Raw genomic sequence first — 24,608 nt, 5'->3', positions numbered from 1 at the left:
TCATTAATTTTCTACTTTTTCTACTTTTTGTAATCTTTCTGGTTTTTGTTTCTCCTTTTTAGCATTATTAAGTTCCATATTAGTAGCTTTTCTAAATTTAGATTATTTTTATTCCTATTTTCTATTCTTAGCATTTATAATATATTTAGGTAAATGCCTATGTTTTCTAATTTTTTTAATATCGTTATTATACTAGAATTTATCTTTAAGTGCTTCTCTATAATTAAGTGTATTTTAATGTCTTTAATTGATTAATCCAATCGGTTTACTGGCATTACTTTTCCATATTCTAATATTCATATCATCTGATCCTGACAGAATAAATTCATTATCCATTGACCATGCAACAGCAAGTACTTACTACATTCTTTATCCATGATAAACTTCTTCACTTCTTCCTTTTTCAATATCAAAAATTCTTACAGTTTTATCATAACTTCCAGAAACAAACTTTCTTCCCGTAGGCGCAATATCGACATCCATAACTGCCCCAATATGGTCTTTATGAATCATTTTTGCACTCTCCATTTTTCTCATATCAAAACTATAACAATTCCCATCATCACATCCTACAACAAAATTAATTGGTTCAGTAGGATTCCAACAGATACTCTAACACTTATTTTACAAATAAACTTTTTATACACCCGATTCTCCCCTAGTATCATATATTATAATACTTCTGTCAATTCCTGTCCCTGCAAGTAAATTAATTTAAGCTGGATTGTATTTTATCTTCAAAATTGTATCTACACCCCATTCGTATGTTTATATTGGCTTAGAACGTTCATAATTCCATATTTATATTACACTTCCACTTGTTGCAAATATATCGCCTTTCCAACAATGATCAACATTTCCTAGTACATTTTTGCTATAAAAAGTGTTTAATGGTTAAATTTTTGGATTATTTAATGTATCTTTAAAATCGTATAAACTTACTATGTTATCAGCACCACTTGATACGAATCTTTTTTTTATTTTATTTATATATTTAATTTTTTATATTTTTTGTTTTACCTATGGCCATCTCTTGAAAATGAAACACCCTTTACTTATAATTTATGAGCGTTTATTGAAAATAAAGATTTTCGGTCCGCAACATCCCAAGCTCTTAGTTCTCCATCATAAGTGCCTGAAAGTACTTTTGTTAAACTTGACGGACATTTTGTTATTACTGAAATGGCATCAGAATGTCCTGTTAATTATCCAAGGAATGGCTTAGCGAATATTTTATCTAACTTTGTGGCTACTTTAGTTCTTTGGTATTCTCTTGCTTTTTAAAATTAATGTAAATTTGAAGATGTATTTCTTTAAACTTTATTAATATCATATTTTGTTTCACGGATATAATCGTTATTTGATCTACATATTGTATTTATTTTAACCATTTTTTAATTTAATTTTATTAAAATTTATTTTTGACTTTTGTTATTTTTAATTTAATATTTATTAAATTATTTTTTATTTATATTTTTTTTATTTTATTAATTTGTTTATATTAACATCAATTTGAAATAAATCTATTGTTTATTATATTAAAAAACATTAACATTTTTTTTTTTTAATATTTTGAATAAAACTTAACTTTATGTATAATAAATAAATATTTTTATTACTTACTAAATGATTGATATAATATGAAAAATTATATTTTTTTTTTAATTAATTATTATTTTGAACATAAAATATTTGAAAGATTTCTAATTAATTATAAAATGAAATATAAAAATTAATTATAAATATAAATCTAGTAATAATTAGTTTAAAAAAATAAAAATTAAAAAATAAAAAATTAAAACAAACAAAATATTAAAATGGTAAAAAGATCCAAAAAAAAAAAAAACTAAAAGAAAAATAAGAATGAATAGAAAAAAACAAAAATATTTAAAAAAAAAATAGGACAATAATATATAAAATAATATATATTAGAAAAAAATATAAAATAAGAAAAAATAAATAAATATCCTCACTTTTTATTTTTTTCAAAAAATAATAAGGAAAAAATATATAAAATAAAAACTATACAAAAAAATAAACCAATTAAAAATATTAAAAAACAAAAAAATGAGCAATTTAATATATAAACTACATGAATTATTATACAAACTAAATTTAAAATATGCCGACTTATCAATTGAAGCAAATATAAATTAAAATCATCTTTTTTCGTATTTAAATTGTGAAGAAATACCCGAGTATACTTAAATAGAAGAATAACTAAAGAAATGGATAGAACAAAAATATATAAAGTCATCAGACCCAAAAGAATATTATTAGATATATTCAAATTATTTAAGAAGATTAGAAGTTCCCCAATATCTTCACAATCAATAAATCGAATAACAAAATCCAAATAAAATAAACGAAAATCAATAATATCTAGAGCAATTAATACCAATTCATATAGATATAGAATTAGAAGGGCAGCATTTTAAAGATTTTATAATATGGAATTATTTTGAGCCTTATGTAACCCCAGAGAACTTTGCACATATAGTATCAAAAGAGAACCGTTTAAATTCATTAATTGAAAACGAAATAGTAAATACAATCCGCAGGCAATTAAATACCTATAAAATATACGAACCTAATGAAAAAGAACTCATAAAAACAATTAAAATTAACATTTTTATAGATAATATTTAATATACTGATTAATTTGATTGGGATATTAATGATCCTTACAATTCTCCTGAATAATTTGCCTATAGTGTATGTTCTGAATTAGGTTTAAATGAAGAGTTCGCCCAAAGAATTGCCTTTTAAATAAGAGAATAAATTGTTAACTTTTAAAAACAATTATAAGATAAAAAAAATCAATATAATTAATATGCATTCAAAAAATCTACCAGGGATCTTATTAAATAGTCAGTGAATTTTACTAATTTTGATAATAAATGCATGATGCAAAATCCTTCTTATATAATTAATTCAAATAATTATTTAAGATAAATTGCTATGGATAATGAATTGGATGAATGGGAACCTAAAATTGATATATTAGCACCTGACGATATTCGTAAAAAACAAAAAGAAGAAGAAAGAAAATATAGAGCTATTCGTAGACGTGGATGATCTTTTCTAATTATTATTTATCTCTATATATATATATTTATAAAATATATATTATAAATTAGCAATTCAAAATATTTTTACAATTTTTTTATTTATTGAAATATTTTTTTTTTAGATTTATATTTTATTATTAAACAACAAAAATTTAAGCCAAATTATTCAAATGTGAAATATTAATATATTTATAATAAATTATAACTTAAATGATGAATGTACAAAATATAAAACAAATTTACTAATAGATAAATATATTATTTTATTTTATAATCAAATTTTAATTTGTTATTAATTTTTATTCTTATTTATTCATATTAATGATTCAAATAATTGATATTTAATAAAATATAAAATAAATTAAAAAAAAAAACCTATAATAAATATATAAATTAATAATAATAAAAAAACTTATAATATTATCACAATTTAGGTGGATTAATAACTCCCATAATACTTTCTATTTATCTATGTATCTCATTTCTATTCTATTCAAAATTAACAGGATTATTATTCTATGCTAAATTAAGTAAATCTTCATACACCATTCCTTTACTACTTCCAATAGCGCTTTTTAATGTATTATCATTAAATTACCAAGCTTCCATTAAAGCCAAAACTTCAAATCTTAATTCTTAAAGTAAGATTTCCCTAGCCTCCCTAATAAGTTTCATTTATTCTCCATTTATATAATTTCCTTAATACAAAGCAGTTGGATTTTCCACAATTTTCGAAAGAGCAAATAGAGCGCATAATTTAGAAAGAACATTTTTCGTTTTTTCGCTATGAATTTTGACTATTTACTCATAAAAGCCATTAAACATCCAATAATGAATATGAGAAGTAGCAGCTTCACACATATACGCATTATTTTTATTATCCCAGGCTTCCTATTTGTTAATTCCATACTAAATAATACTATGGTTTAATTTCTTAGTGGCATTAACAACCTTAAAGCACACATTGAACCTTAAAAGTTTCCTTAATTACTCCAAAACTAAAAACTCACGCATAGAATTCAACTCACACTTCGCATTTCCTAGAAATTCCTCATAATTTTGTAAATATTCGCATTAAGGGGTTATTTTTTGTTAATTTTAGGCAACCTTTATTAAAAATCTAGCTGTTTATAATAACATTATAGTATTTTCTCCTTCGAAAGTGCTATAAGGATAATAAACTTTTAATCTTTCCACCATTCCACTATAAGTACTAAACCCATGTCCTCCACAAGACTATCTTATTTTTTCCATTCCAAATAAAGTAGTCTAAGTAGAAACGGCTTTATGACCACTTAATAAAGCATGTAAATCTTTTAACATTGAAAAGTCTTATTATTGGCATTTTTCCAAATTTGTCTAATACATATTAAAAGTTTTTCTAAAGCTAAAACATGTAGTATATAATTCAGCTATATAAGGAATTAATTTCTCTTATTAGGTTTAATAGTCTAAAATAGTTTACTCGTTTCCATTTTCGTCCTTAAATTATTACCTTATAGTAGAATATCGGGTTGCTATAACTAATTAAGCCGCCAAAAAAAAGTATGATTAGAAAATTAAACCTGCTCGGACGAACATCATTGTTGCATATACTATTCTTGGATCTCCAGCAGGACTAAATTTACCATCTTATTCTACTCTTGCGTATCTACTTAGCATATTAAATCTTGGAATTCTAACCTTTATTTTTAATTTTATACATTTGTTATTTATTAATTTTATTTACATTTTTTAATATCATGTATCCATTATCTTTAGAACTATAACCATATTTAGGACCTATATCTCCTAATTCTATCCCATCAAGAGGTAAATGGGTTTCTAGATCTCTTATTTAAACCATAAAAGGTTATATTCCATATTTATTTCCATCAATAATTAATTATGCATACAAAATAGTATGATTAGCAATTTTTCCAAGTTCACCAACCCACCATTTTGTGGCTTCTATACTAGGAGTGTTAAGGATAAATTCATCAGTCTATTTATCAAAAGTAGCGGTTGTTTATAAATTTTGAATATCAGAACCATGAGCTAATTCTGTTTATGCATAACATCCTATAATTTTTAATGTAAGTACATCATTTAGCCATTTTTTCTTTTTTAAAAAAAATAAATATTTATATACAGATATTTTAAAACTTATTATTCATCACTCGCCAACTGTTTTAAACATGGAATAAACATTGTTTAATGATTTGAACCTTAAAGAGGATCGTCAAATACTAACATTTAATATTTATTATTAGGGTTATCAGATAAGTTAAATAGTTAATGATATCTGTAAGTTTTCTAGCAATAAATCTTCATATGATCTTTTCTGGATATTTCAAGCATTTAAGGATCATATCTTAAAATAGGGTCATTTGCTATTGTTTCTTAGTATTTTTTAAATTACTCGAGATTTTCTTTTCCTTCATATATCAAATTTGACATTTCTTCAATATCAAATGATTTATTTTTAAGCTCTTATTAATATATTGGATTTTACATTTCGTATTTTTAGTTTTTTTCTTAATTATTTATTATTTTATTTTATATATTTAATTTAATATTTTATTAAAAACAAATGTTGAAATATAAAACATTTTTTAATATAGTATATTACATCATAACTATATTACATAATATTTATTTTAAATAATATATTTTCTGTATTATTAACTATTAATAATTTTATTTTATTATTACTTATAATTCAATTAGTATATTTAAAGATTGTTAAAATAATTTATTTTCTATAATAAAATCTTTTAAACTGATTAAAGGATATAAAAAAATAATAAAAAATATCATACATTAAGAAAAATGAAAATAATAAAATATTAAAAATTAATAAAATTTATTTGAATTTTTAAAATAATATATTTTTTCTTAATAATAATATTTCTAATTTTTTACAAAATGGTCTATTTATAATATTATTTTTATTATTATTAATTCTTAAATAATCCTCATAAAGGTCATGTATAATTTAAGTATCCAGATTTATAAATATTAGGAAACACTTATTTAATAAACTATTAATTATAAAATTTATGATTTACAATTAATTTTAAATTAATTTTTTGAAAGGTAATTATCAAAATCTTCAGAAAATCTTCTAAATTTTAACAAACATCTGACAAGATTAGTATTATTTTATTAGAACTTAAAATAACAAATTTATCTTATTTTTGAAAAGATAAATTTAATAAATGAAATTAATAAACAATTTCTTTTAAAATATTTAAACAATCATAATAAAAATTAAACTAATTATCCTAATAAATTTATTTATTTATTCCTCCTTTTTACTTTAAATTTTTAATAAAATTTTCAATATTTAGTTATTATTAATATTTCTTGTTGACAATTTTTTTGTATATTTATTTTTGTTTTATTTACAAAATCTATTTAATCTATTTTTCATAAAATTGAAAAATTTAGAGTTTTCTTAAAAAATATTTATAAGTTTTGGGATAACTTTATTCAGATATTAAATAAGATATGAAAAATTAAAAAATTAAGTTAAATTGTAAATTGTTAACATTATATATAATAAATGTAATTTCAAAAACAAAATAATAATCTGAATTGTTAAGAAAATTATTTTTAAAAAGAATAATAAATTTCAAACGGGAAATAGATTGCCCGTGTATTGAAAAAATACTTAAACATTATATTATTATATTATGTTATTTTTAAATGAAAATCCTAAAAACAATATGATTTTCAAAAAAATATATTAGAATTTTTTATAAATAATATAATTTTATATTTTAAGGTTAAATTATTTTTTTACAATGGATAAATATTTATAAAAAGGGAAAGAAGACTTTGCTAATTGCGAAATATAAAAGCTACTTATTTGTATTGAAATTAAACAATATAAATATATAAATATTAATATTATTAGAATGAAAATTGCTATAATCACTATAATTTTTGAAGAGAATATAATTAGAACTAACCACTCTTAAATTACAATTTACTAGTAAATTTTATAAAGATCACTTTTAACAAATTATAACAATAAACAACGTATAAGAAAATCAAGTTAAAATTAAATAATTACAAAATAAAAAATTTAATTAAAATAAATAATAAAATACGAAAAAAAAAAAATGTAGATTATGACAAAATTTTATTGATATTATTGATACTTATAATTAGCTAATCATAAGAATAAAAATATTAACCTTAAAGAAAATTAATATACTAAAATTAAAAGTTTTATTGGCCATTTATATGAAAAACATAATTCAAAAGGCATATCTTCAACATAGTAATAGAATCACTAATTTTGAAATTAGTTATTAATAGGGAATAGTATTTAAAAAAATGTTTAAAGTAATCATAAATTTAAGTCAACTGAAAGATATATATAAATATTGTGAGCTATAAACTTATTTCAACATAATACTTTTAAACATTTTTTTTTATTTTTTAAACACAACACAATCAACAAAAAAATGAATTATGGCATTGTTTCTTTTGAATCGAATATTTTAAAAAAATTAAATAAATAATAATAGAAAATGCTAAAAATGAATTATATAAGAATACAAACTATAATAAGTTTTAAAATTTAAATATATAATGAATAGTAAATACAGAGTATTTTAAATATTTTAATTAATATAAAGCATAAAATAATTAAAATTAACATATTAGAATTATCTCATGCATTTTTTCAAGTAAAAAATCTGAATCACTAAAAAAAAATGCCTTAAACCAAATATTTTTTTATATATAAATAAATAGAACTCTTCTAAATACAATTATAAAATGAAATATAAATAAATTAATTTGGGACGGCTTAACTAACAATAGTTATTGAATCTATCATTAAGTCTATAAATTCATATAATAACAAACATAATTATATACTTTAAATGAATATTAAATTATAATTTAATTATTCCATTAATCTTTCTAATATTATTACATAATATTTATTTTTCTTATGAATATTTTAAGTTTTATCCATAATTTCTAAGCATATTATAATTTTTGGTGGATATTTTAGCATATATAAAAAATCCGTTAGACTATCTATATTCTGAAACCTATGAAACTATAAAAGTTTGGAAATTTGATTATATTAAATTAAATTTGAATGTAATAATATAATAATATATTAAATTAATTAAAACCTTATAAATTAAAATAATATTAAATTTTTTCATTTTATTAAAAATATTTATGAACAATGAATTTTAAGATAGATTTTAATGTAAATATTAATATTTATATATAATAAAAAGAAGATAAATATATAATTAATTATATTTTAAAAATATTGTTTTTAATATTTGAATATTAGTTGAATAAAATATTTATAATTTATTTTTTAATGAAAGCAATACTTGAAATCATATAAATCTTAACAAATTATTATAATATTTATAATAAGAGTTGGAAGTATTTTCATGTGTATATTAGATTAAGAAAATTAAATTATAATCGAATAGGAATAAGTTTAATTGGTATGTTTAAATGAACTTTATAACTTTTAATGTAAAATTAACAAAAGTTAAATTCAATATAATAAGTATATTCCTGTTTAAGCACCTATTAAAATATAGTAAATATAACAAACAAAATAGATTAAAACTAGGATAAAAATTATCACTAGAATAATTTTTAAATAAATATGTAAATTAAATATTATTATTATTTTTTTCAAAATAAAAGTTTTTAATAAAATGTTATATTAAATTTTAAATTGTTGTAATGACATTTTTAATAAATTTTTTAAATATTTCTAATATTCAAACTATAAAAAGTAATAAAACACAAAATAAGTTGCATCAATTTTAATTTAAAAAAATAAATTTCATTTTACAAATATTTCTATATCGTCAATAGCAAAACTTGCTTAACAACTATTTTTTTCTAAATTTGTAACAAACCTTAAATTGACATTTTATAAATTATGGGGTGCTGTGACTTCAATAGGTCTTTTTAAAAAAATATATATTTAATTTATAACTATTATTAATAAAAAATACATTCCAAAATGAGGATCCCCACTTTCATCTCCACATATATTTATATCATGATGAGATGATTCAGCAGATTTTTACCATATCAATTTATCATCTACAAACAATTATACATATTCACCATTCCAGTTATCAAAAAAATGAATTCTTGCTAAAATTTTTATTTATTTATGCCTAGGTAAATCACTATATGTTTTTTCTAAATTCAATTATGAACTGCCTACACAGTAGCCTCCTAAGAAGTGATTTGTATCTTCATTTTACTTTACATTTTATTTGCAAAAAGATCTTTCTTTTACATTCCATCCAATTAAACTTTTCTTTTTGTTTATATAATTATATTTTATTAAAAAAAGTATTTTTGTCATAAATCTACTTCTTCCTAAAAATCATCATGATAAACTAATTACCAATTGTATTCTTTTAATTTTTAAAAAAATTATTTTAAGAAATATGATTGAGATTTAATAAAAAATTATATTTATTTTTTAAATATTAATAATATACATTGTAAAAGATTTGATACTTCAAATTATTATTATACACTTAAAGATTCTATTACTATATCTCCGTTTAAGTAAAGTTGATTCTAATAGATATAAAATAAATAAATTATATTATTAAGAAATACATTAAAAATTAAATATAAAAAATTTACAATTTATATATTTATTATTTACATCATCATTTGCTATATAAATGTTTTCTACTTATAATTCATTTGTAGTTATTTCCTAAGCAAAAATATTTTTTGCAGTATTATTTTTAGTTTCAGATATAATTTCTTATACGATAATAGAATTAGATATCAATTACGTGGCTGTAAATGTATTTGTTGAAACAACATTTCTATTTATATGCATATCGCCTTTTTAAATTTTAAATATTTAAAAAATCAATTTATAAAAAAATAAGGATTTAAATAAATTTTAGAACCATTTTCGCATTATATTAAAATTAATAAAGCAAAAATTAAAATGATTTTCATTTATTATATGATTAATAAATAAAATGAAAAAAATAATAATATAATAAAATTATAAATTAATATTTATATAAATTTTAAAAAAATACTTTTTATTAAAATAAAAAAACTTATTTTATGATTCATAAAATAAAATTATTATTAATATTACATAATAAAGAAATAAAAAATAATAAAAAAATTGCAAAATAAATATTAATAAAAATAAAATAATAAAAATTAAAAATTAAAAAAATGTATCAATAATAAATATAATAATAATTTTAGTAAACAAATAAAAAAATGATTAGAAATAGTTACACACCAATTGAAAATAATGGGCAGCTAGTTTTCCTAGTTATTGCACAATAAATAAATACATAGTAAATAATGGAATAGATTATTCCTAATGCCTTTTCGAATGCAAATTAATAAATTAAAAAAAAGCTGATAAAGCTAAAATAAAATATGGCTACATGTTTAATGAATTCTTTTTAATTTTAAAAGTAAAAAAAAAGTTTTTTATAAAAAATAAAAAAAAAAAGAGCCCTTATTCAAAAATGCCTAAAAAAATAATCGAATTAAAGCCAAATAATAGAATTGTTTGGGATTATAATAGATCAAAAGCTCCTTATAAGTTAACTGGATTTCATTTATTGGATGGAGTAAGTGTATATGAATATTTCGCTGATGAAATCACTTTAATTAAACTGAAAGAATTTCTAGGGTAAAGAATATTTCAAGCACGTTTTTAAGACGAATATGAAGTAATAGCTTAAGTAGGAAAAGGCAATTATGCAAGAGTATTAACATATTTTTATTTTATTTTAAAAAATTATTATGAAGGTATATTCTGTTTAACATAGATTTACAAAAGAAAAATTTGCAGTAAAATGTTTTGAAAAATAAAAATTATAATCATTAGATAAAGGGATGGTAATTAAAATAAATCAAAAAATTAATTATAATAAAAAAATAAGCTTTCTTTGCATAATGAACTAAAAATTATGCGAGATTTACGTAATCATCCTAATGTAATAAAGTTATTTGATGTATATGAGGGTGAACATACATTTTATTTCTTAATGGAATTAGTAGAAGGCGTATCACTATATGAAGAAATAAAAAAACATTCATAAACACCATTCAAAGATCATGAAATAAAAGAAATAATTCTCATGTTATTAAAAGGAATAGCCTATTGTTCCTAAAAGAACATTATGCATAGAGATATAAAGCCAGAAAATCTTCTGTTTGGATAAAAAGGAAATACAAATATATTAAAAATAGTAGATTTTGGTTTAGCCGCATATCAAGATGAAGATCCTTATATATTTCCAAAATGTGGAACTCCAGGATTTGTAGCCCCAGAAATAGCAAATTTAGAAGATAAAACTAAGCCTTATTCAGTTGTTTGTGATATGTTTTCTATTGGAGTTATTTTTCATATATTGTAAGTATTTTTCTATTTTTTTTTTATAAATTTTTTACTGTTTAAAGATTAACTGGTGAAGCGGTTTTTCCAGGTAAAAAATTTAATGATGTACTCAAAAAAAATAAACTTTGCGAAGTCGATTTTTCAAAAAGCATTTATGATAATTTATCCAATACTTGTAAAAGCCTACTTATGTCTATGTTGCAAAAAGATCCTTTGAAAAGAATTGATTATAAATCAGCTTTAAATCATCAATATTTTAACACATCCAATTAACTAAAAAAGCTCGCTTCTACAGAAATATAGGCCAATTAAGAGAATTTTAATGAAATAATCCCATAAATAAGGGAAAAACATGTATCTATGTTTACTAAGCCATTAAGAATTCCATATGTTAATAAAGAAGATGATTTTACATAAGATAATTTAAACTCTTTTATTACAAGAGATAATAAATTTGGGGCAAATAATAATAATATTGATTAAAATATAGCATAACACTAGAGGATAGATTCTAATAATTTATATTATACTATTGGCTCTTTAGATAAATAAAAAGAATAAAATGATTAAATTTAAGTTTAAATAAGAAAACAGAAAGAAAGCATTAAAGAAGAGCATGAAGAAGATGAAGAATTATTAAGATAATAAATTAATAAAAAACTCATATTTTCTTAATAAAATAAATATTATCAAACTGATATGTAAAGTTGAATTAAATCTCATATATAATAATAATTTATTTTACATTACAAAATTATATATATAAAAATTCTAAATGATATAATATTATATAATAAAATACATAAATTTTTATATGTATATATATATATTATTATTTTATTAATTCCAATTATGTTTTTATTCATTTACTTTTTATTTTTATGCATTAATTTACTTTGTATTTTTTTTTTAAAAAATATAATTAATTTTAAAAATAAATAGACAATAACTATAAAATAATAATATTTTATATTTTACTTGTTCATATTCATATTTTATTTTAAATAATTTAATCAAACAAAAATAATTATTTTCTAAAATTAATAATTTTTTATTTGCAAAATTTTTTGTTATATTGCTTGAATCATAAAAAATATTTTTTAACTTTGTAATATACAAGAAAATAAATATTTGTAGTCTTTTTGTTGTTATTGTTGACATGGTGTTAAAAAAATTAAGGAAAAAATAAAAAACAAATAAGTAATATATAGACATCAATTATTATAAAATAATTAAATATAAGTACAAATATCAAAAACTTTAAAAATTAGTAATTTTTAAGCTTAATCCATTATCTTAAAGTAAAATAGCTTATTTATCAAATATTTTTTTAATACAAAGAATTTCTTTATCAAATCTGTTCAAAATTTTACCATCTAAAACATTAAAAATTACCGAAGCAAACTAAGTTTAATCAATAGAAAACTAAAAGAAAATTAGATTATCTTAAAACAAGTACATACTGATAATTTCATAGCACTAGTTTGATCCCAAAAAGCAGTTCTAAATGATTTTTTCATAAGAAATTCTTTTTAAAATATTTAAATTAACATCAATTAAGTAAACAAAATCACAATAACAAGCTAAAACTAAAATTTATTGTCCTTCCAAAGGTATCAAATTGAAAATACTATCATTTAAATTCATTTAAGAGACGCTTTTATTAATCTATTTATATACTTTAGTTAACTTTTTGTCTAAATCCCATTTAAAAATTTAGTCATGGTCAAAGGAAATGACCATATTTTCCATAAATAAAGTTCCTTTAGGTTGAAAATCTTCATTGAGTTTAATAGAAAAAATTTTTTGTATACTTTAAGGCTCCAAAAAAGAAAAAGAAGTAGAAAAATCAACCCAAAATTTAACATTAAATTACGAAGAAGTTGCAAAAATAACTTTTTTTTTCGAAGAATTTATTTCGACTTTTAATATTTGAATTTATATAATTTAATTTTAATGCAAATTTTTATATTCAAAAATTTAACTTTCTCCAAAAAAAAGCTTTAAAAATTACATATTTTCCCTCTTTTTTCCAAAAACAATAAAAAATCCTTCTAAACAATTCGAAATTTAAATAACCTCATTTAAATCAGTCTATACTTCTTCTTTTTTATTCCAATAAAATTTACTACTTTACACATTCTTTCTCAAAAATTGCAAACAACACTCATGATTCACACAAACGATAGTATTTTTATCCAATACTATAATTTCTTTTATTTTTTAATCAGTTTCATATATAAAAGTATTGTTTTCAGTACATTAATTATTAGCTTTTATTTATGTCCTAAAAAGCGATTTTTCAATATTTTATGGAGAATATGAACTATATATGCGATTTCGGAATAAATCTTAATTTTAAAAAGAACATTTTTGGCTTATTAAACCTTATTGTGTTTATATTTTTTGCTATTTTATTGTATTGTTTAGAATTTGGTATGTATTTGTATCTTCTAAATAATAAGATTAAGGAAAATTTTAATTTTGGGAAAGGATTTGGCTTTTTTGGAGTTTTCTATTTGATGGAATTTTCGAAGAGTTGCTATTTTCTTGATTATTTAAAAAAAAATATCAGTTTTTTTGTGTGAATTTTTAGGCGTTTCTTTGAAAAAAGACGAACTTTTTTCAGAAAAGAAGTTATTTTTGGACAATTCTTCATTACTGTCTAATAATAAACTGGATTAAATAATTTGTTTCTCACAATCTACTACATATTAAGTCAAAAAAGTAAATGTTTTTTGAGTTAATTAATCTAAATTTTAATTTATTTACTATAAATATTTTATTACATATTATTTTGACTAATTAATTTGAAAAAAACCTTTATGAAGTTTAAAAATATTCTCATTTATTTCCTAAATATCCTATTTCTAAATCGAATTAAGTATTATTTTACAAAATTTCTCTTTTTATTTCATTCCATAAATTATATTTTCAGCAGAAAATGCTTTCTCGATATTTTTCTGATGTTCTTTTATATATTTTTCTTTAGCGCTTTCTATTAAGTTACTTATATCTGCCAAAAAAGCCTAAAGAATATCTTAAATGCATTTTGTTTAATACTTTTGTAAATAATCCATGCACTTTTACGATTCTTCATAAATATATTAATGTTTTTCTTATTTATTTGTACCTTCTATACATTAACTTATCAAATCTATATCATCATCAACAAATCGAGAATTTTATTAATTTAAAAGTGCATACTTTTATAAGTTTTGGACAAAATCTTAATATTTTATAAATTTATGTTTGTTATTTTATAATGAACATTTAAAACAATGAAGTTTTTCTGTACAATCATTATCTAAACATACAAACATTATCGGTTGATCAAAATGTTAATTACAATATAAACTCATTTATTTTATTATTATTTCCTATTTAAAAAAATATGTACGATTTAAATTGTTTTAAATTTTTTTTACAATAATATATATAATTATAAAAATATTTTTAAATGTATTTTTTTATATTTATTATTTAAAACATATAATATAAATTTATGAAAAATATTTTTAAATAATTTTGTTTTTATAATGTTCATTTGTAAATAAAATAATAAATTTAAATATACTTTAATATAAAAAAAAAATTTATACAAAAATTTATCATAATTTTTTTTTATAAAATAATATAAACTATAATTGTTTTATTAAAATCAAACTTTTATATTATAATTATTATTTTTTTAGTTTTTTTTATAAATATTTTTATTTAGTTTAAAATATAGTTGAGTATTTAAAAAATATAACATTTAGAATAAATACTAATTTTTATTTTTCTTAAATGTAATTTAAATTATAATAATTTTAAGAAATTAATAAGTTTAAATCATTTTTTTTTTAAAAGCTTTTTTCGTGAAAATAATATAAGTTATCTATTCTATCATATCTAATATTATAAATAAAAATAATATGATTATATTTTTAAATAGTACATATATATATTTCATGTAATTAAATATTTAATTAGATAGTTTAATTTTAACTATAAAATTTATTTTATTTCTTGAAAATTTTAAATTAAATTTAATCTATTTCTATTTTAAGACTTAATTCAAAAATATTTAATATTTTTATTAATAGTTTTATTTAAATAAGTTATATATTTATTAATTTAATATATATATATATTTTTTTTTATAATAATTTATTTTTTTTAATTATATTATTACTAAATTATATTATTATATATTATTTTTAAAATTGTATTTATTTTATATAAATTTGTTTAATAAAAAAATATGCAAAATTCTTCTATTAATTTTATTAATTTAAATAATTTTACTGTTAATTTAGAAGATTGTTTATTAGAATATGATATATAAACATAAAAAATTAAAAAATATTATACAATATACAAAGGATTTATAAAAAGTACTGAATAAGCTGTAAAATTATATAAATTTGATTTTGATTAAAATGATTTGTATTAAAATTCAAGATTTCTCAATTTAATAAAAGCATTCGAGTTAGGAATTATCTTGGCAGATAATATATTTTTAGCATTCGATTAATAAAAATGTATATATACTTTTATTTAATATATTTATTTCTTATATTTAATATAATTTGATTTAATTTTTTTAAAAAAACAGAACTTTATTAATTATATATTATTGAACCAGATTTCAAAAAAGGGAAAAAAAATTTTGTTAAACTCTACGATTTATTATAAAATAATAGTATTAGTTTTCAAAGAAAATAATAAATTTTTCTTAATTTAATTGTTTCTATTAAATTTTTACATGAATTAAGTTTTTATATTTTTTTTATTTTTTTAATAAGTATATAAAAAACATTAGATGAAACACATTTTTAAATTAATAAAAAGAACATTTGGATTGAAGACGATATTTTAGTATATTTAAGGCCTTTTAGAGTAAAAAAAGAAATTATTTTTGAAAAACTACTCAAAAATAGTTATTATTCATAATATATGCCCCCTGAATTATTTTATGTTATTAATAATTAATATGATTTTTAAAATATTGAATAAAATTATACTGATTAATGGGCTTTAGGATGTATATTTTATGATTTATTTTTTGAAAAAATGCCTTTATTCAAAGAATTGCATTTTAATTAAGATGGATCTTTGTATTTAGAAGTTAAAAAAAATAAAATAATTATTTATATAAATTTAACATTAAAACAAGATTTTAGGAATTCCTGAAAGAGATGATATATATTATATAAATGATTTTTTATATGAAAATTTATGTGAAAAATTAATACAAAAATCATAACAAGAAGAATTACCATATTTAAAATAAATAATAAATAAGTATTCTAAATAATAATTAGAAATTTTAGTTAATTTACTTGAATTTAATCCTTAAAAAAGGATAAAATGCTAGAACTTAATTTAATAGGAATTCTTTAATTATAAGCAAAAATCAGAAAAAATATAAAATAATAATTCTTAAGAAAACATTATAACTTTAAATACATAGAAAATAAATTGGTGGAATTAAGACTTATCAAGTAAAAAAAATTCAGATAAAAAATCGGTATATGATAATATTAAAAACAAAATATAATAAGAAGATTTTAATCAAAATTTAAAAATAAATTATAATAGCAATAATAAATAAAAAAACAAGATATAAGAAACCAAATAATAAGAAAATAATTAATTTAATCAAAATATTAAAATTTATAATGAATAATAATAATAATAATAATAATAATAATAATAATAATAATAATAATAATAATAATAATAATTACACAATTAGTCATCTTTATTTAAAAATATATATGATATTTGCGTATTATAAATAAAAATTGAATCATTAAAATAGGTTAATGTATAGCTTCTTCAACAAAAGGGTATTCTAGTTTGCAAATTTTAAATCGGACAAAATTTTTTAGATTTATAAGGAGAATTATTATTTGATATTAATATAGCTTCTAAATCACAAAAAATTGTACATATTAATGTATTTTTAGAATAATAATTTAATTTTTAATATATTTATAATAGTTTAATAAATTAAACTTTATAAGTGTATTTATTTAATTATTAACAATAACTTTATGGAGTAGCTTAGGTTGATTGTGGCATTTTTTTTATTTAAAAATATTAAAATTAGAATATTCTTCTATGGGAGAAAGAAAATAAATAATGGTATTATATTAATGATCAAAATAATAAATAAAAATTAGGAAAAATTAAAGTAACCTTTTTAATTATTTTTCTTAATTAATAAAAAAATAGATTAGTACTAAACTTATTGTTCAAAATAACATAAAAAAATAGAATAAACTTTTAAATAAAAGTTAAAATATAAATACAGAATAAGATACAAATTTTAATAGTTAATGTTTAGATATAAAGAATTTTAGTGAAAAATAAATTAATAAATAAAACAATTATGTTTCTTAATTTGAATAAATATAATTAAGTAAATAAACTATTTTTTTTTTTTTTTTGATCAATTTATTTTTAATAAGGATTATGCAAAATAGATTAAGATATAAAATAAAAAGAAAAATGATTCTTACATAAAATAAAAGTAACTTAGAAATATAAAATAATTAAATTTAATGCAATTCGTTTGAATAATCCATACAATTAAATACTAAATTATCCTTAATTTAAGAAAAAAACAAATATTTAATAAATTAATGAAATTAAAATAAATGTTAATTATTTATTTAATAATAACATTCTATATAATTTTTACTTAGTATGAATTTAATTTAAGTTATATAATTATAAAAATATATAAAGTTTTTAAATTTCTAAATAATATTAAATTTGTTTTTTTAAAATGATTATTTTATTTTTTTAAATATAATTTAAATTATTAATGTAAAAAATATTACTTATATTCTAAAATAACTAATTAATTATTTTAATTTAATAAAAACATGAGAAAATATAAATTTCAATGCTTTAAAATGTTTTTACTATTAATAAATTAAATATTCATTCTTCCTTAAAATATTTAATTTATATTAAATTAAATAATTTATACAAAAATAATAGATATATTTTATAAATAAATGATTAAAAGATAGCAAGATGCAAGCTCGCCTAATTCAGAATGAAAACTATTGGCATGTTTTTTTAGGAATAAAGATTACATATATTAAAGCAAAAATTTAATATAATATATATTTTTTATGGGTGAAATAAATTTTTAAAAATAAAATCAGTAATTGGATATATAATATTAACTAAATCGATATAATTTATATGAAAGTTAAATTCATTTATTATTTAAGACGAAACAAATGTAAGAAAATGAAAAAAAATAATTTTATTATGATTTTAATGCTGAAGTTGAGTTCCTAGATAAAGAAAAATACAAAGGATATTATAAATAAACGAAATAAATATAAGTGATGATGATAACGAAAATCAAAAATATATGTATTTATAATTATTATTTAATTAAAAAAATAATATTGATAATATTTCATAAATTGATAAATAAATGCCGAGAAAAAACTAAAAATGTTATTTAAAAACACATCTTTCTTATATTTTGAAATATTTACCAAAAAAAATTGCTTAATATAAAAATATCCTAAAAAATGATATAAAATGAGTTATAAATATAAGTAAATTAAGAAGCTAGCTACTTAAAAGGCATTATAAGAAAAGAACCAATATTTAAATAATAAAAATAAAATAATTATAAATTAGAAAAGTATTTTTTTTAAAACAATTAAAAGTATCTATTTATATATATAATGCAAATCAAAGTTTTAATTATTTTTTGTAAAGAATATAAAAAAAAAAAATTATATATAATATTTTTTTTTAATAAATAATTATTATTTTTAAACGATAATTAATTTAAGAGATTTATAAATTAATATTCACTAGACCTAATATTCTGAAGAATATGTATATTTTTATTCACTTGAAAAAAAATGTATCGAGAGAATATTTTATTAATATTCAGTCATAAAAAAAATTGCATTGTTTGCCAATTATTATCTTAGCATTTGGTCTTAAAAGAACCTAATATTCTATTAAAAATAAATTTCACTAAAAATACATATTATATTATATTAAATTAAAAATAATTGTATATTAGAGAAAAATATTTAAAAATAAAGTTTTAAACATAATAATAAGAAATAGTTAGTAATACATGAATAAAAATTAAGTTTTAAATGAAAGAAGAATATTTATATTATTTATAAATTTAATTAAAATATAATTATATAATATTTTAATTATTATGAATATTATTTTTTATATATTATATTTTATTTATTTTTATGATATTTTAATATTTCATATATATATTTTAATTTTAATTTAAATATTTTATCTCATTTAATCAAAATTAATATAACAAAATAAAATAATATATTAATTTATAAAAAATAAAAAATTGAATATAAATTAAAAAAGTTTTATAATATATATAATATTAAAATTTATTTAATATGTATAAATTAATTAAATTATTAATTTTTTTCAAATACAAAAAAATCTTTTTTTTTTTAATTAATTTATTTTTATAAATCTCAATTTTTAGATTTTTGCAATAAAAATCTTTAGATATTTTAATATATGATTATATATAAATCAATAAAAAAAACTTATATAATAAAGATCTTATAAAATTTTATTTTGTATTTTTTATATAATGTATATCCTTTTTTGAGGCCGTGATATATGAGTTCTCCTTCATCTCTTTTAACATATATTAAATAGGGACTGTTACATCCCAAATTTTAATTTTTTTTTTTTATATATACAATACATAATAAAGAGACCTATCCCTTACAATACTAGTTTACAAAGGTGAGGTTACTCTCTAAATTTGTATATAATCTGTGGAAGAATTAGATATTTTCATTATTTTCGATTGATTATACTTTAAAGCATACCTTCTATATCCAACTTAGTTTTTAATAATAATTTGTACAATGGAACCTGATAAATTCTGATGTAAATTTGTTAGGATTAGGAGAAATTAATTTCATAAAATCAAACTGAGGGATTTAAATTTCATGACAAAAAACTTTTTAATGAGTTATTGACTCACTATATCAGCTTTTCAGCAACAAAAAAAATTAATTAAAAAATTTAGACACTAGAGTTTGATTGATTTTAAAATAGAAATAAAATATTAATATCATATTTATTAAATATAAAAATATTTTTTTTGTTTAATATATATTTAATAAATATGTAAAATAAAATTATTTTTTGGCATAAATTATAATAAAATCTATAAAAACATTATATATTTTGATTCGCAAATTGATTTTCTTTTATAATTAAATATTTGGTAAGTAGTTGAATATTCGGTTTTTACTTTATATTCAGTATTTTATTCAGCTTAAAAAAGTTACTAACCATATACATTATAAAATTTTCATAACAAAAATTATTATATAAATGATCCAAATATGTTATTTTGTTAAATATTAAATTATTTAATGCTTAGTTTATAAAATAATTAAAAAAAACTAATATACAAATTATGATAAATTTTTTAAATTAACATGTATTAAGTAATTTTAATTATTTTTAAAAATATAATTAGATTTAAAAAAGATTAAATTTAAAAGATAACATTAATTTATTAATAATATAATTAGATGATTTTAATTAATATAAATTAAAAAAATATATATTACTTTCTTTGTTCTGATTTTTTTTTATTTTTTTATAATTTTTTTATCTCAATCAATAATAAAAAAAATAGTAGGAAAAAATGTATATTTTTGACTACCATTTTTTTGATTGAATTTTTAAAAATAAATAAATGAAATAAAAAAACAATTTTATTATTTTTTTTTAATATAACATGTTAAATCTATAATAGTTCTATCATAATTCAAAATATTTTGCGGAAAATCTTTTGGCCAATCATTAAATTTTCCTCATAATATAAATAAAAAATTAATGCATTTTTTTTTAAAAAAATGTATTTTTTGATAAAAAATAATTGAAAATAATCATCTCGCATAGAATATATTCAATTTTAGGGAGGAGATAGAGACGAAGAATATGTATTGATGATTTTAAGTTTATATTATTTTAGTATTTAAATTTCATTTAGCAAATAATTTTTATATAATTAAAGGTTTCATATTATATTAAAATATTTATTTTTATAAATCCAACATAATTAACTTAATAAATTATATATTCTTAGTGATTATTATTCATTTATAATAGCATAATTAATAATTATTTAAATAAAAGAAAATTGTTAACCAAAATTATATTTTTATTGTTTACTTATATTTTAAATATATATAAAATTAAATATAACATTTTGTGCTTTGTTTTTATATTTATTATTGTTTTTTTTTTAATATTCTATCAACAAAAAATGGATGTTTTTAATTTATATTCAATTTATTTTAGCTGATTGAATTTTTAATAAAAATTACTCAAGTAATAATATATAAATAAAAGAAAAATAATAATAATTATTTTTAATTAAAGTTTTTAAAAAAATTATAATAATATTAATTTATTTTTTATATATTATTTTTAAAAAAATAAAACAAGTAATATTCAAAAAAAAAAGAAAATGAGTAAAGTTATAGAAAATTACGTTTTACTAGAAGTAATAGGTAGTGGTTAATATGGTAAAGTATACAGAGCGAAAAACATAAAAAATGAGTAAATAGTAGCAATTAAAGTAGTTTAATTAGAAAAATTTCGTGAAGTGCCAAAACTTCATGAATTCACAATGAACGAAATAAGGACATTGACTAAAATAGATAATCCAAACTGTGTCAGATTTTAAGAAATGTTAAAGACATCAAACAATATGTATTTGATATATGAATATTGCAATGGAGGAACTTTAGAATAAGCAATACACAAGAGAAAATTTTTATCTGAGTAAGAATCAATAAAGATATTTGCATAATTGTTAAACGCATTTAAATCTATAATAAAGGAAAATATATTACACAGAGATTTAAAACCCTCAAATATTCTTATACATAATAACATAATAAAAATAGCAGATTTCGGCTTTTGCAAATCTTTAAGTCACTCACATGATATGACTGCAACAATGGTAGGCTCTCCTATTTATATGGCACCTGAAGTCTTAAAAGGAAATACATATAATTCTAAAGCTGATATATGGTCTTTAGGAGTTGTATTTTTTGAATGTTTATTTGGATATTGCCCTTATGAAGATTAAAGTATAGGAAAACTTATTACATAAATAGACAATAAAGAACTATAAATTCCAAGATATATAAATCAGATTTCAAAAAAAGCAGAAGATTTATTAAGAGCTATGCTTATTGTAGATTAAAAAAAAAGAGTTGAATGGCATGTTCTTTATTAAATGACTGAAGAGAAATTCAATATAAATATTTAAGCAATAAGTAATTAACCTATTGCAATTAACTTTCAAACATAATTGATAAAGAAAAATTCATCTAGTAATTTAGCATTATAAAGTAATTAATAATAAAACGGATTATATTTTGTAAATAATAATAATAATATTAATAATAATAATAATAATAATAATAATAATAATAATAATAATTTAAATCTTCTTAAAATTGAAAATAATAAAGATAACTTTTAATAATTCTTAAATTAGGCTTTGTCATAATAAGATTAAAACTTCGTTTAAAATTAAAACAATATAGCAAATAATAATTTAATACAATTTAATAATAACAATAATGCTAATAATATTACAAACAATAATAATAATACAGTAAATAGTACTAATAATAATACAACAAGTAATAGTAGCTAATAATAAAATAATTTCTAAATTTAAAATACTTAATTTACATAACATAATTCAAATATAAATAACTTTTCTTTAAATCATAATACTAGTAGTAATTAAATTTCTTCAAATAAATTATATTAAAATAATTTCATTTCAAGTTTCCAAAATTCTAATAATAATGTTTTTTCTACTAATATTAATAATACTATTTCTTCTACAGGAGGAAATAATCTTCTTAATTCACTTAATAATTTATGCTCAAGTAATAATTTAAATATTTAACCTACAACTACAAAAAATAATACTTAGAATTTAAATTATTTAAATAATAATAATTCTAATTCAAATATAAATCTTCCTCTTTCTGCTAATAAAGATTTTCTTAATTAAGTACCATAAACAAACAATATAGGAAGTAATAACTTTAATGAAGATAAATAAAAAATGACAGCTAATTTAAGATTTTTGGTTAAAGAAAGAAATAAAATATAATTCATTTCAAATTTAATCGCTAATGTCCTTGAAATAAATCTAACTTCTAAAGTTCCTATTATTGCTTTTATGTTAATTAAATAACTTAATATTAACATTGATTAATTAAAAATTTCCTGTAATGATCTAAAATAGTCAACTTTTAGTAAAAACATAGAAAAGGTGGAGTTATTCGAAAACTCCTATGAATTTAAATAATTCAAGAATATAATAAATAGAGAACTTCCTTTAATTTAAGGTGTTTTTGAGAACTTTAAATGCGAAATAAACAGATTTTTGAAATAATAAGGAAATGCTTAAGAATATAATTAATTAAAAAATGAAATCAATACAATTAATTAAGTCGATTAAACATTCTTTTAATAAATTCTATTTAATTATATTAATGAAGTTTAAATAAAAGCTAATGAATTATTTTAATACTAAATGTAATACGGATAATCAAATAATTAATTTTTGTAATTATAAAACGAAACTAAATAAACTTTTTAGCATTTGAATGAAATGATTGATTGTTTTTTAATTGAAGAGTTTTTTGATAACTTCATTGATTTAAATACTAAGTTTTATGATTAAAAATACTTTGATAATATTAAAAAATATAAGGTTGAGGCTCTATAGGAATTAGTAAATCATAAATTTGATTATATTAAATAAAAAGTTAATTAAATTGCTGTCTCTTGAAAAAATATTATATATATATTATTTTATAAATATAAAATATAAATTATTAAAAAATATATTTTGTTATATGTTTAAATATTAATATTTAATTATTTATATTTTTATATTTATTATAATATATATTGCATTATAGATATATCCTTTTTATAATTTTTAAATACTTTATAAAAATATCAATTAAAAAACAGAAATAATATATTTTTTTATTCATATATATTGTTAATTACTTTTATAAAAAAGTTATATTTTAGATAAATAA

The 24,608-nt window shown here is 17.6% G+C and overlaps 5 protein-coding genes across 5 annotated transcripts, besides 18 other annotated features; 2 read left to right on the top strand and 3 right to left on the bottom strand. All coding sequences in view use genetic code 6, as the record gives it.

The window, feature by feature from the left end:
- On the bottom strand, positions 1 to 1,391 carry IMG5_158850 (hypothetical protein; the record flags this gene model as incomplete). Its single annotated transcript, XM_004030495.1, has 2 exons — positions 1 to 970; positions 1,021 to 1,391. 2 exons carry the CDS (start codon positions 1,389 to 1,391, stop codon positions 1 to 3), a joined length of 1,341 nt encoding a protein of 446 aa, XP_004030543.1.
- Positions 1,392 to 1,446: 55 nt separating this feature from the next.
- Positions 1,447 to 1,494: a microsatellite.
- A 211-nt stretch (positions 1,495 to 1,705) lies between these two features.
- Positions 1,706 to 1,743: a microsatellite.
- Positions 1,744 to 1,765: 22 nt separating this feature from the next.
- Positions 1,766 to 1,818: a microsatellite.
- Positions 1,769 to 1,801: a microsatellite.
- A 151-nt stretch (positions 1,819 to 1,969) lies between the features above and the next one.
- On the bottom strand, positions 1,970 to 5,567 carry IMG5_158840 (hypothetical protein; the record flags this gene model as incomplete). The annotated part of the gene is made up of 7 exons (XM_004030494.1): positions 1,970 to 1,972; positions 2,689 to 2,762; positions 2,853 to 2,859; positions 3,011 to 3,101; positions 3,499 to 4,754; positions 4,801 to 5,172; positions 5,217 to 5,567. The coding sequence occupies 7 exons, from the start codon at positions 5,565 to 5,567 to the stop codon at positions 1,970 to 1,972; spliced, it is 2,154 nt and encodes a 717-aa protein (XP_004030542.1).
- Positions 3,414 to 3,491: a microsatellite.
- Positions 5,478 to 5,526: a microsatellite.
- Positions 5,568 to 5,592: 25 nt separating the features above from the next.
- Positions 5,593 to 5,635: a microsatellite.
- Positions 5,636 to 8,881: 3,246 nt separating this feature from the next.
- On the bottom strand, positions 8,882 to 9,930 carry IMG5_158830 (hypothetical protein). The gene is made up of 5 exons (XM_004030493.1): positions 9,745 to 9,930; positions 9,572 to 9,653; positions 9,441 to 9,484; positions 9,071 to 9,384; positions 8,882 to 9,019 (listed from the first exon to the last, which is right to left on the bottom strand). The coding sequence occupies exons 1-5, from the start codon at positions 9,925 to 9,927 to the stop codon at positions 8,896 to 8,898; spliced, it is 747 nt and encodes a 248-aa protein (XP_004030541.1). The 5' UTR covers positions 9,928 to 9,930; the 3' UTR covers positions 8,882 to 8,895.
- A 304-nt stretch (positions 9,931 to 10,234) lies between these two features.
- Positions 10,235 to 10,282: a microsatellite.
- Positions 10,235 to 10,285: a microsatellite.
- Positions 10,286 to 10,504: 219 nt separating this feature from the next.
- Positions 10,505 to 11,792, top strand: IMG5_158820 (protein kinase domain protein; the record flags this gene model as incomplete). Its single annotated transcript, XM_004030492.1, has 5 exons — positions 10,505 to 10,874; positions 10,918 to 10,964; positions 11,009 to 11,481; positions 11,529 to 11,554; positions 11,749 to 11,792. The coding sequence occupies 5 exons, from the start codon at positions 10,505 to 10,507 to the stop codon at positions 11,790 to 11,792; spliced, it is 960 nt and encodes a 319-aa protein (XP_004030540.1).
- Positions 11,793 to 15,589: 3,797 nt separating this feature from the next.
- Positions 15,590 to 15,641: a microsatellite.
- Positions 15,642 to 17,129: 1,488 nt separating this feature from the next.
- Positions 17,130 to 17,198: a microsatellite.
- Positions 17,199 to 19,645: 2,447 nt separating this feature from the next.
- Positions 19,646 to 19,754: a microsatellite.
- Positions 19,649 to 19,681: a microsatellite.
- Positions 19,680 to 19,765: a microsatellite.
- Positions 19,766 to 19,849: 84 nt separating this feature from the next.
- Positions 19,850 to 19,896: a microsatellite.
- A 2,095-nt stretch (positions 19,897 to 21,991) lies between these two features.
- IMG5_158810 (protein kinase domain protein) lies at positions 21,992 to 24,349 on the top strand (the record flags this gene model as incomplete). Its single annotated transcript, XM_004030491.1, has 2 exons — positions 21,992 to 22,883; positions 23,625 to 24,349. 2 exons carry the CDS (start codon positions 21,992 to 21,994, stop codon positions 24,347 to 24,349), a joined length of 1,617 nt encoding a protein of 538 aa, XP_004030539.1.
- Positions 22,916 to 22,975: a microsatellite.
- Positions 23,138 to 23,204: a microsatellite.
- A 102-nt stretch (positions 24,350 to 24,451) lies between the features above and the next one.
- Positions 24,452 to 24,488: a microsatellite.
- Between the last annotated feature and the right edge of the window lie 120 nt (positions 24,489 to 24,608).

The sequence above is a fragment of the Ichthyophthirius multifiliis genome (genome assembly GCF_000220395.1).
Source record: "Ichthyophthirius multifiliis unplaced genomic scaffold scaff_1120509251203, whole genome shotgun sequence".
NCBI lineage: Eukaryota > Ciliophora > Oligohymenophorea > Hymenostomatida > Ichthyophthirius > Ichthyophthirius multifiliis.
The sequence above is the reverse complement of the archived record's forward strand: the minus strand, read 5'-3'. Positions and strand labels throughout refer to the sequence as shown.